Genomic DNA, 11,547 nt, shown 5'->3' on the forward strand with positions numbered 1-11,547 from the left:
GTGCCCCATCGAGGAGAGGGGCAACCCCGAGGGGGCCTGCAGCGTGGGCAGGGCCGGCTGCACCGACCCTGCCGCCCACACCGCCCTGCCCTCCTCGCCCAAAGCCCAGACCGACTGCGGGGTGGACACTGAGGTGTTCTTCATGCTCAAGCTGTGACCCCGGCAGCACTGGGCACTGTTTACACTCCTGTCACAGCAAAACTCGGCGCCCTGAGAGGCACAAGACATCCTCCCACCACTCGGTGCTTCCTGGCCTTCCCTTGAGCCCAAGGGTGCTTAATATCAGGACTCCAAAAGAATAGATGAGGATTCGTTTTTAATTGCGCTTTGCCCAGCCTCCGATTTGGCCTCCTTTGTGTGTGACCACTTCTTGCATTTGCAGTTTGCTCTTGGTCTTTACTAATTTCAATAATTCTTCTGACAATAGGTAACCTTGATGTTTAATAGTTCAATGTGATGCTAACGACAGCTAAGGTAAATTTTGCTCTTACAAATTGTGGATCCGTGTAAGGAGGCTGGACTTAAAATCACATTTTATTTTCTGGAAGAGTTTGAGGGTGTGAATTAATAATGCAGTAGGTACAGTCCATCTTCCATCGTGGACCTGCTTATTACAGTGAAAATCCATATTTTCTCTTTGAAGAAGAGCTCTCTTGTTCCAAAGCAATGCTTTTATAAACCCAGCCTGTTTATATATCTATATATATACATATATATGTATATACACCTGTGTGTATGCAAAGATATGTCTGCACATGTATGTACACATGCACTCCCTGAAACTGAGCTGTGACTGTTCCTTGTCTCAAGGCATTGTCTGAGGGAATTGAGACAGGAGAGGGAAGGGAATGGCTAAAAACAGACAGGAAATATCTTCTGACTTTACTTCAGAAATGGCTAAGAAGCATGTTAGTCTTTTCTTGAAAGAGCACTGTCCCTTCTTATGGTATTTTAACAATGCTGCTGTACATAGCACTTTTTGGATGAATTTTACTATTTCTGTATTGCACTGCCATGCAAAATTTTCAATGATATGTTTAAAAAAGAGAGATATTTAATTTTTTTAGATGGACATATTTAGAATTGAATAACAACCTAAACAGAGTAATAATTTTTCCTCCGCCCTTTTTTTTACTTTTTATTTTTAGGGATGTTGTCATGTGTCCCCCCAATTATGATGTCATTTATTATAGATGTACATTTTATCAGTGATGGAGAAGAATGTTTACTGAGATGCATTTTAAAGAGAAACAGAGGTTTAATTTTATTTCAGGCTGCATAGAGTCCCTATTATTGAGAGGATATTTTGCCTTTGTAATGATTCTTTTGTGTATATTGCAAAATTTAAGAATTTGTTTGTAAAACCACCTTACACTACTAAAATAAACATACTTAACCTTCCAGCTGGTGACTCTTTAGCTGTAACACAACACTGGGGTCTGTGATACACAAACATCGTTCATTCTGCTTTGTTTTTCAACTTCCTTTGTAGATAACATTTAATTTTACTCTTTTTCAGAGTGGTAGCCAGCGCAGACCCAGCTCAGATTTTCTCAGGTCCTCCAGAACATGTGCAAGCACTGGCAGAGACTGACATTCTGTGGTGTGAGACAGCTCAGGGACTGGGGCAGAGCCCTGGCTGGGAGGATGGAAATTCTGGGGGAACTGGTGTGATTAGTAGCCAAACAGACAGAAGGAGCTGATCCATTCTGGAGCAGCTGTACAAGTAACACAGATGGCCCTGTTTCATCACTGAGGGGGTTTAAAGTCTGGCTGAAAATGCTGCAGCACAATTTTGCTTTTCACCTGTCACTTGACTGAAAAATCACTTCTATTCCTGTCCCAGCAAAGTGCACAGTGAAAGTGCATCTTGCTTCCTTCACACTTCTCCTGGAAGGGTTGTCACTTGTGGAGCTGGGAGGGGGTTCTTGGTTCTAATTTTAGTATCACTTGGCCATGAGAATTTAAACTCTGAGATACCAAAACAGTAACAAAATTGAAACTCTGAGATATCAAAGTGTAAGGCTGACAGTGTTAGCACGGTAACGCTGGGGAGGGGGCTGGAGGGGTTAAATTTTCTGATTCGTTCTTTTCAAATGCTCTTCAGTATGTTTTGTCTGAAAATATTCCCTCAGTTTCCCAGCCTGGCTCAGATCTTCACAGCTTGTCTGCAGGTTTCAGATCCTTCAGACCCCAGGAGAGCTTTGTGCAGCAAAGGCTTGGAATGTGCACTGAGGTGACCCGAGAGCATCACTGCAGCCTCTGAGGGAAAGGAGGTGAAGCTGCAGCAGAACGTGTGATCTGCCAAGAGGAGCCTCCCATTGTGTCCCAGCACAAAGCAAATTTCATTAACATTCTCTGGACGAAAAATCGTTCTTGTAATAACTTTAATTTCGGGCTGAAAAGCTGCAGGGAGCTGCTGCTTTTGTAACTTTAATGCTTTTTAAACTTTAATGTCAAGTACATGCGACTTGACAGCTTCGGAAAGTTAATGTTTAAAAGGCGTATTTGTGTCTTCTCAAAGACTGAGTCTCATAATCAGATTATTTTCATCTTTAATTGATTAAGCAGTACTTGCTAATGCACCTCACAGGAGGCAGCATCGTGTAGCACTTCAAAACATTTATCTTTGTTCAGATTTTTAACCAACAGTGTCCGGATTTAACTCATTAGGGTGCATGTGAATTTTGCCCTCTTCCTTCCAAATTAGTAGCAACCAGCTTTAGAGCTTGTTTCGTGACACTACGTAAGACTATTCATCATGTATTTATTAATTCCTATGAGTGGCATTTATTCCAGCGTTTAAGAATTATTTGGAATTTAAGTCAGCAGAAGGTCACAGTTTTGCTCTTCATTCATTTGCTCTTCCTATGCATCTGCAGACTCCTGTATGTGGGTTTCAGTTCATTAAGCTGTAAGATCCGAAATCCAGAGTCTCCAGATCACAGCGGTGTATCGGACACGGCTGGACATGGCATTTGTGGTCTGTATTCCTCCAGCCTGCCATTCGTTATGACACTGATAATGAACATTCGATTGTGTCTTTCTAAGCTGATTTTATCTGCGTGAGCAACAGGCAGGAAAATGGGCACAGCTGCCAGGGACAGTTCCAGAGGGAGGAATTTTACAGGAACACCACGGGCCAGTAATAGGATTTTGTGAGCCTTGATGTAGCACCCAGCTGCTGCACTCAGCAGCTTCCAAAGCCTGTCCTTTGGTGTGGTTTCCCCCTTCCGCAAAGCTCCAGGTGCCCCCGGCCCGAGCTGGCACGTTCAGAGGCCACTCCTCCTCCTCCCTCGGGTATTTAACCCAGCACTGGATGCCTGAGTCCGTGGGATTCCCACTCCTCCTGTGCCGGGCATCCCGAGCTGCTCCTGCACAGACGCCCGGACGGGACAGACGGGCCAAGGGAGTCGCTGTAAGTGAGGAACTGCTTTCAATTTGCGCTCTGGTTCTGGCAAGGGGCAAAGCCTGGTGTCACAGCCTCCTTGCTGGCTCTTTTACCCAGCTTTACACCCTATTCGTGCTCTTAGATAATCAAGCAGTGTGTTTAACAACTTTCTTTCCAAGGTGATGCCAGCAATGTATTACCAGCTCTGATTAGTTTGGGGTTTTTTTAAAGGAGGCCACTTGAAACTAAGATGATTTTGTTGCATTGGAAGGGAAAAGGAGCAGGAATTTACAGGTTAAACCTACCAGGAAAAGTGCAGCTCCTGTCTGGCTCAGCCTGAAGGCTGCTGCTTCTTTTCCTTTATTTTCCCCAGTGGGTGATGCAGCTGCTCTGGCAACAGCCAAGAGCAGCAGCCACTTTGTCTAAAAAGTGGTTGTAGAATAAAGTCAGTGTTGGTTGATCCATAGCTCAGATCTCCTCTGTCCCTTCACAACGATCAAAATATTCCCATTTGGAAGCATTTTTTAACAGCAGCACCAACAAAATCAGCTTTGAAATTTAACCCGGAAAGAATCTTCTGTGGAGGTTTCAGTTATTTCTCCCATTAGGTGAAAAACACAGGGAAAAGAAGTGAGGGAAAGTACTGAGCTGTAATGCCAAGAGTTTTCATGGGAGTGCAAGATTGGGGAGATTTCCTAAAAGCTGATGAGGTAAGATAAATAATCCAGTGTTTTCTGAGCATCAGTCAGCAGCAAGTAATGCCACGTGTAGTATATTTTTGCCTACACACTCTCATAAATGGTAAGTTTTCTTGGGCATTTTTAATTTGTTTTTTAAAGTTTCTGGTGTCATAATGGTGCCCTGAATCTTGTTTGACACTTGGACAACAAATACAATTAAAAATATTGCTGCTGCTTCCTCTCCCCCCCTTTCCCTGGGGAAGAACCCACAGGGAGAGAACCACCAGTGGGTAAATCCCCTTTTTTAGGTTTGTCACATCCTTTTTGCTGCAGTGGGGACTTCACCAGAGCCTTTCTTTAGTATTTGTTCTGGCTGAGCTCTGCAGTGACTGTTTTCAGCTGGAGACTTTGTTTGGAATTGTGGACCTACAGGAAAAGGTGCAGAAAATCCAGGACAAACTGATCTCACCCAGTGATGAGGAACTGTAAAACCAGGTTTAACTGCTTGCCTTTCACCTCCAGCAGGAAGGTTCCTTTAGAACAGCAGGAATCTCTGCTCCAATGGATAAAGGTCTTCACTTCACGATCTGTGTGGTTACAGCTGTGCTGCTCCTGAGGGAATCAAGCCAGGCAGGTGAGGAAAATGATCCCGAAGTGTTGGCTGCACCCAAATCTGGTTTTGTTCTTCAGAACATTAATTTGTTCAGTTTTTACCTGCCAGTGCTTGCAGGATTTTATCTTAATCTCAGAATTTGCTTTCAAATGGGTTATTAAGAGATTCCCCAGGGCTCACCTTGTGACTGGCTTTGTGAGTGCTGCTACCAAGTGGCTTTGATGTCACCAAGTGGCTTTGCTGCTCCAGTTGAAAACCAGATGACAGAGACAGGGGAGATGAAAAAGCCAAGAAAAAGGGTGGGTTTAGGTGTGGTTATTGTGGTTAAAGCTGCACTTCTTTGAGTTTATGTTCCCTTGAGCTGCAGCAAGATGTGCTGAGGATGGGGGAGAAAACTGAGGTGAGGCGGCCAGTCCTGACCAGTGCCAGAAGCCTTTTCCCCAGGAGTGCAGCAGGAGCAAAGAAGGGCAAGCTCAGAGTAGCAGGAGCAAAGGAAAAGCTGATTTTTGCAGCCACAGTCGCTTCCTGCAGCCACCAACCTACAGGGAAGGGAGGGATGAGCCCTTCCCCTTGTCCCGTGCTCCTGCAGCCTCTCAGGAGGATTCCCAGGACAGGGCCTCGCTGCTGGGAAGTGTCACTGCCCTGAGCTGGGGTTGGTGCTGCAGCCCCATCGCCCCTGGGCCTTTCAGGAGGGCTCACAAAGGGGCTTTGAGCTGGGAGCTGGAGCCCTCAGAACGCTCTGCTGGCTTCCAAGGAACCCCACAGGCCCTCAGAAAGGGGCCTCCAAATCCTGCTGCTGGCTTTAAAGGGTTTCTAAAGGGAGACAAGAGAACTCCTTTGTGAAGGTTTCCAGCCCCCACGGAGAACTGTGGTGGAGAGGGAAAAAACAGGTTTTGTTTTACAATAATGTGGAGTTCAGCACAAGGCCAGAAGATGCAGCACCAAAGAAGGAATAATAAATACATAATGAATGAATATGCTGTTATATTTAGTGAAAAACTCACAGCTTTTGCTTGAAAGAGTGAAAACACCCTGCATTTTTTGGTTAACCTTGAGGGATTTTTGGCTTTTGCACTGTGAATTCTCTGATTCCAAGGAGCAGTGCTAAGCAGATTCTAGAAAAACTGTTCTGGGAAATTAATGAGCCATATATTGACAAAATTGTGGTTTTAATTCTGCAGTAGGGGGGAAAGGAAGAGTAAGGAAAAACAGTGTCTGGGAAGTGGGTGGTGAGGAACTTTAGGCTGTTCAGGGGGCTTCTCCTCAGGGAAAATGGGGCTTGGCAGGGATGGGGGCAAATCTTGGCTGTGTGAGGAAGCAGCAGAGCTGGTGCTGCCCCTCCTCAGGGAGCGATTGGCTGTGCAGGACCCATCCCTCGGAGGGTGAGTGACATTAAGTGACATCATTGAGTGACATTAGAACCTCCTGCAGCCCCACTCCTGTCTCTGCCTCTCTTTGTGCTCCGGGGGAGGAAACAAAGGGAGTTTGGGAGTTGAGGGTGATCGTTCTGATTATTTCAGTGCACTGTGAAATGAGGGCATGAAATGCCACTTTTGAGGAGCTGTAAATACAAGCCCCCCACAAATCTGATATTTTTGTTGTATTTTTCCAGGAGCTGGGAGGAATGATGATGCTGTGAGTAAGGTATGTTTGAGTTCATTAGTGCATGAAGGCATAGGGCAGATGATCTTACATTTTAAATTCAGAAGCAGTGGTCAGAGTGCAATGATTTTAATCTGTGGAGAGTTATTCTTTTAAGTACACTGTTCATGGCTGACTGGGTTTTTGCTTGTTTGTTTGTTTTTGTGGTTTTTTTAACTGAATTTTTTGTCCAGAGCTCAAAATTCAGTCGTGCCCCAGGGAAGAATCTGTCAGTAGCCCTCTCTTACGGCTGGTAGAGTTGGGGAACTTGTGATCGATCACAGCTTCCAAGACAAAGCTCATCCCTCAAACCCTTCCATTGCACAGAGAGAATTAAACCAAGATCATTTGGCTCCTGGAAGGACTGGAGCTTCTTTGGCAGATCTTGTACTGGATAAATATATTTATATATTCACACACACATGTACACATCCTCTCTCTCTATCTAGAAAAATCACCCTGTAATTTTACAATAAGCAGATACGTTTAAGACCAACAAACCTCATAGAATTTGACCTTTCACTGGCAAAAGCTTAAATTGCCTTGAAGTGGCTCTGATGAGGAATCCTCTCGAGCTGGGTGACTCTGTGAAATTGGAGGATGTATCTTTAATTCACAGAAGTGAATCCGCGTTTTCCTCTCCTCCTCCTCTCAGGTTTCCAACTGTTCTGTGTCTCCTGGAATTGCTCTCTAATGAGACCTTAATTGGCTGCTAATTCTTTTGTCTGCAGCACGAATTGGTCTCTTGGGAAGGCTGTGCACACCATCTGAGGAACTGCAGCAGCGTTTGAAGCGATTTTTGTTTGCACCAGGCAATAAAGTGAAAGGCTGTGATTCATTAATTAGTTAGCAAACAGCAGCAGTCACTGCAGCTCACGGGGCAGGTTTAGGGCTGGTTTAACACAGGCACACCCCCTGCACCTCCCAGGTAAGGCCCAGCCTGGTGGGGCCACGCCTGGGACTTTGAAATCCAACTGTTCCTTCATTTTCTGCTTTGCAGGGCACAGACTCACGGGGAGCAGCCGAGGGTCTTCCAACCCTGACTGTCACAACGATCCTGGTAAGGCCGTGACAGCGGCAGGGCACAGCTGGAGCTGCACTTTGCCTTTTATATCCCACCCATTTATGTGCAGGTGGTGTTTTGGACTGGCTTTGACAGTGATGGCCCCGTTCCTCGCAGTGTTTTGGGGCTGGCTCAGGGGTGGAGAGGTGCCAGCTGTGGGCAGTGGGAGGATTTGGGGGCTGTGGCTGGGGGCACAGGGCTGTGTCAGTGCTCTGGGGAGGCAGCCAGGCCTCTCTGCTGAGCTACACCTGAGGGGCTCAGCTCCCTGAGCGTTGTTTCTGCCCTGACTTGGGAACAATGTAAAGGTCACAAGGGACAAAACCAGGCTATAAAATCCCCCAAATGCATCACCAGGTGCCCCAGACAAGCAGGACTTTCAGGAGAAGCTGCAGCAGTGAATTTCCTGAACCTGATGTTGGGCCCTGCCCAGCCTGTGATGGGCCAAATGAGAAGTATTTGGCTTTTAGGCTGAGAAGAGGTTTTCACTCATTCCCGTGGTGCCTGCGGGATGCAGCTGCCCTGGTGGTGGTTCATGACTCCAGGGAATATCTTCCCAGTCTGGAAGTGTTACCCTGCATTAACATGGAGAGGAGTAACGGGGAGGGTTTACCAGGGCCGGGTTTAACTCCCCTGGGTGTCAGTGCCCTGTGGGAGGCTGCAGCTGTGCCCGTGTCCCTCTGCCACAGGAGGATCCGTACGTGATGGTGCGGGGAGCGGAGCTGGAGGGATACTGCATGGACCTGCTGGGAGCCCTGGCGGGAATGCTGCGCTTCCAGTACCGCGTGAAGGTGGTGGGGGACGGCCAGTACGGAGCCGTGGCTGCTGGCGGCAACTGGACCGGGATGATCGGGGAAATCCTCCGGCGGGTAACTCCCAGTTTGTGTTCCTGACCAACTCTGCAGGGACAGGACAGCAGGAGCAGCTCTTGGGCTTCCTTAGGATTTGCTCAGGGACTGAGGAACTCGGGGTTCTCCTGCCTGGAGCGTAGAACTGATGAGCAGCAAGACTTGGAGTTGGGTTTGGCCTACAGAGATGGAAATAAGGCACAAGGAGACAGCAGCCACAGCAGGAAACCCCTGTTACAGCCAGGCACTCCCAGGGCAGCGCTTGTCTGTCTCAGTGTTTCTCTGTAGCTTGTGAGACTGTGCAGACACCTTGGCAAAATTTACCCTGAGCTTAACCTCTGGGTGAGACTCATTTCATTCAGAATGGCCATGCCCAGGCTCCTCAAGAGCTGCTCGAATGCACATTTCACCCCATCAGGTGCATTCCCTGGGGCTGATGTTCTGCCGTTTGTGGGGAACACTTCAGTTAAAGCTCTTTGCCCCTCTGAGCTCAGTCTGTGCCCAGCTCTCAGCCAGAGTCAGACAGGAGCAGCCTTTTGTTCTGGGTGAGCAAACCCAGCCCGGCTCCTGCTGCAGAAGGAAACCAGAAGCCCCAGATACCAACCAGCACCTCGCTGTGAAGGATTCCATTGGGTGGAATTCCATTCCAATGATTTCCATAGGAAACCTGTCCTGTTCCTTGGGGCTCACATCCCAAGGCTGTTGACTTGGGGAAGTGATGCCATTTCAACACCTGCCCACTCAGCCAGGGAAGCACCTGCTTGAGGGACAGAAATGTTTGAGGGACTGAAATGTTCCCTGGGCTGGGTGGTTGATTGGTTTTCATCTCCTTGGCAGGAAGCTGACATTGCAGTGGCTCCACTGACCGTCACCTCAGCCAGGGAAGAGGTGGTGTCCTTCACCACGCCCTTCCTGCAGACTGGGATTGGGATCCTGCTCCGGAAGGACACGGCCTCCCAGGACGTGTCTTTCTTCCACTTCCTGTCTCCTTTCAGCAAGGAGACCTGGACAGCCCTTTTATTCGCTTATCTGCTCACGTGCTTCTGCCTCTTTCTTGTTGCCAGGTACAAATGCATTTGTTTCACAGATTGTGTTCAAGTCAGTGGATTTCTCACCTATGAAGAGATTAGAAAGTCCCAGGGAGCATTTTGCTTTGAGGAACCCTCTGTACAGGTCCAGTACAAGGGCTAAGAAAGCTTAAGTCCTGTCAGGTTCAGCCAGCATCATGAGTCGGATCTCCCCATGAGGAACACCAGATCTCTTGATGAGGATTATTTTTGTTTTTTCCCTCTGAATGTCTGGTTTTATCCTGTCATTTTCCCACAGACTGAGCCCCTGTGAATGGAATGAGCCAAAGAATGAAGAGAACCACTTTACCTTCCTGAACAGCCTCTGGTTTGGAGCAGGAGCACTCGCCCTGCAAGGTGAGCTGGGAGGATGCACCAGAGCAGCGCCAGCAGGGTTTTTAAACTGCTGGTACACCCAGCTTCTTCTGTGACTTCTGCGATGTGCTCTTGGGGGAAAAGGTGTCTCAGTAGGGACACTTGGAGCACTAAACCAGTGTGGGGAGGTGTGATTAGAGACCTGCTGGGGTTGTACATGTGATTGCCTCCAGCTGGGAAATGTTTTCTGCTGTAACCACTGCTCTGGGCAATGCCCAGCTGACCAGGCCTGGCTGCTTTGAACAGAGGAGTTGTTTGTGTAGCTTTGGGCCGCTGCTGCTGCTCCAGCCCTGCACTGCAGCGTTGGTGCCACTCACCAGCACAGTGGGGCTCTCCAGGCTCAGGCTCTGCTGCAGGGCAGGGTCTGCAGTTTGCCTTTATTTAAAGGCAAGTCTCTCACTCAGGCTGGTGGATCTGCAGTTCTTGGTGTGTCTCTGGCCACACATCCCCTCCCCTGTGGTTTACTGTGATTTATTGTTTCCCCGTGGTGCAGGTGCCACCCCCCGGCCCCAGGCGCTCTCGGTGCGGGTCATCGCCGTGGTCTGGTGGCTCTTCACCCTGGCCCTGCTGGCCGCCTACATCGCCAACTTCACGGCCCTGCTGAGCTCTGGCAGCGAGCAGCTCCCCATCCAGACCTTTGAGGACCTGGTCAAGCAGAGGAATCTGGAGTTTGGGACACTGGAGGGCTCCTCAACTTTCTACTACTTCAAGGTGCAGAGAATCTTGTGGTCCCCACACACAGGGGCTGTAGAACTGCTGAGCTGGGGCTGAGTCACCCAGCTCAGGCCTTGTAACCCCTACAGCACCCTCATCATTGTTGACTCTCTCAGTTTTCCTATAATACTTCAAATAATATGGTTATTGTTCTGGTCACCCCTTCCTCCACCTCTTCTCACAGGAAGGCAGGCACAGAACTCTATTTTTATTCTGTATTCTTTAAAAATCTCTGTACTCTTCAGGGGCTGCCCTTGTGTACCTCGAGCAGCAGGTGCCATCTATGACACTTGTACCCCTGTGTGATGCCTGTCCCCGGTGTTGGGGACAATCTGTGCTTGCAGGGGTTCACACATGGTTTAAGTGCTCTTCTCCAAATGTTTTACAACCCTTGCACATACAGGCAGTTTTTTATTTTTTTGGTGTTGTCTCACACATGAGTTTGACACTTGGGATTTTTGGGCTGCAGAACTCCAAGAACCCCATCCACCAGATGATCTATGAGTACATGGAGAAGAGGCGGGAGCACGTTCTGGTCAAGACCTACCAGGAGGCCGTGCAGCGCGTGATGGACTCCAACTACGCCTTCATCGGCGAGTCCATCTCGCAGGACCTGGCGGCCGCCCGTCACTGCAACCTCATCAGGGCCCCCGAGGTCATCGGGGCCCGGGGCTTCGGCATCGCCACCACCCAGGGTGAGTCCCTGTGCTCCTCTTCTGTCCCACTCCTCCCTGGGATGGCAGGGGCTGCAGGAGCAGAGACAGAGCAACGGGCCAGAGCCAACACTGCTGTTGAGGGTGACCAGACTGAAAAAGCTGCAGGGTCCCTGTTCTGTGGGGAATTATCACTGGCACTTACTGGCTCTCACTTTGAACTCTAATCCACAAATATTCCATCTCCCAGGGGTGTCCCTGGCCCCAGGAATGCAGATCCCATAAGGCAATGAGCAGGGGACAGTTTGCTCATGTCCTTCCCTAAGCACCCTCGCTCTGCCCTTATCCCACAGGTGTTACCCCCTCTGTGGGTAGGACAGGGGCGCTGTTAGCCAGGAAAAGCCCTTGGCAGGGGCTGTTGTGTTCAGTGACACCCGACCCCACACCCATTAACAATGTGCAACCAAACCATGGCTCCTCTCTCTCCCTCTCCCGCTGCCCACCA

General features: G+C 48.8%; 1 protein-coding gene across 1 annotated transcript in view; it reads left to right on the top strand.

Annotated features, from left to right (window-relative positions):
- Positions 1 to 3,235: 3,235 nt before the first annotated feature.
- The window catches only part of LOC103622321 (probable glutamate receptor), a 10,146-nt gene continuing 1,834 nt past the window's right edge, over positions 3,236 to 11,547 (top strand). The window contains exons 1-9 of the mRNA XM_017743980.1: positions 3,236 to 3,418; positions 4,594 to 4,705; positions 6,297 to 6,328; positions 7,326 to 7,385; positions 8,075 to 8,254; positions 9,071 to 9,297; positions 9,560 to 9,657; positions 10,169 to 10,386; positions 10,859 to 11,084. Coding sequence (XP_017599469.1) covers positions 3,320 to 3,418; positions 4,594 to 4,705; positions 6,297 to 6,328; positions 7,326 to 7,385; positions 8,075 to 8,254; positions 9,071 to 9,297; positions 9,560 to 9,657; positions 10,169 to 10,386; positions 10,859 to 11,084 — 1,252 coding nt within the window. The 5' untranslated portion in view covers positions 3,236 to 3,319. The remainder of the gene's footprint in view (positions 3,419 to 4,593; positions 4,706 to 6,296; positions 6,329 to 7,325; positions 7,386 to 8,074; positions 8,255 to 9,070; positions 9,298 to 9,559; positions 9,658 to 10,168; positions 10,387 to 10,858; positions 11,085 to 11,547) is intronic.

This window comes from Corvus brachyrhynchos, unplaced genomic scaffold (assembly GCF_000691975.1).
Source record: "Corvus brachyrhynchos isolate BGI_N302 unplaced genomic scaffold, ASM69197v1 scaffold68, whole genome shotgun sequence".
Taxonomy (NCBI): domain Eukaryota; kingdom Metazoa; phylum Chordata; class Aves; order Passeriformes; family Corvidae; genus Corvus; species Corvus brachyrhynchos.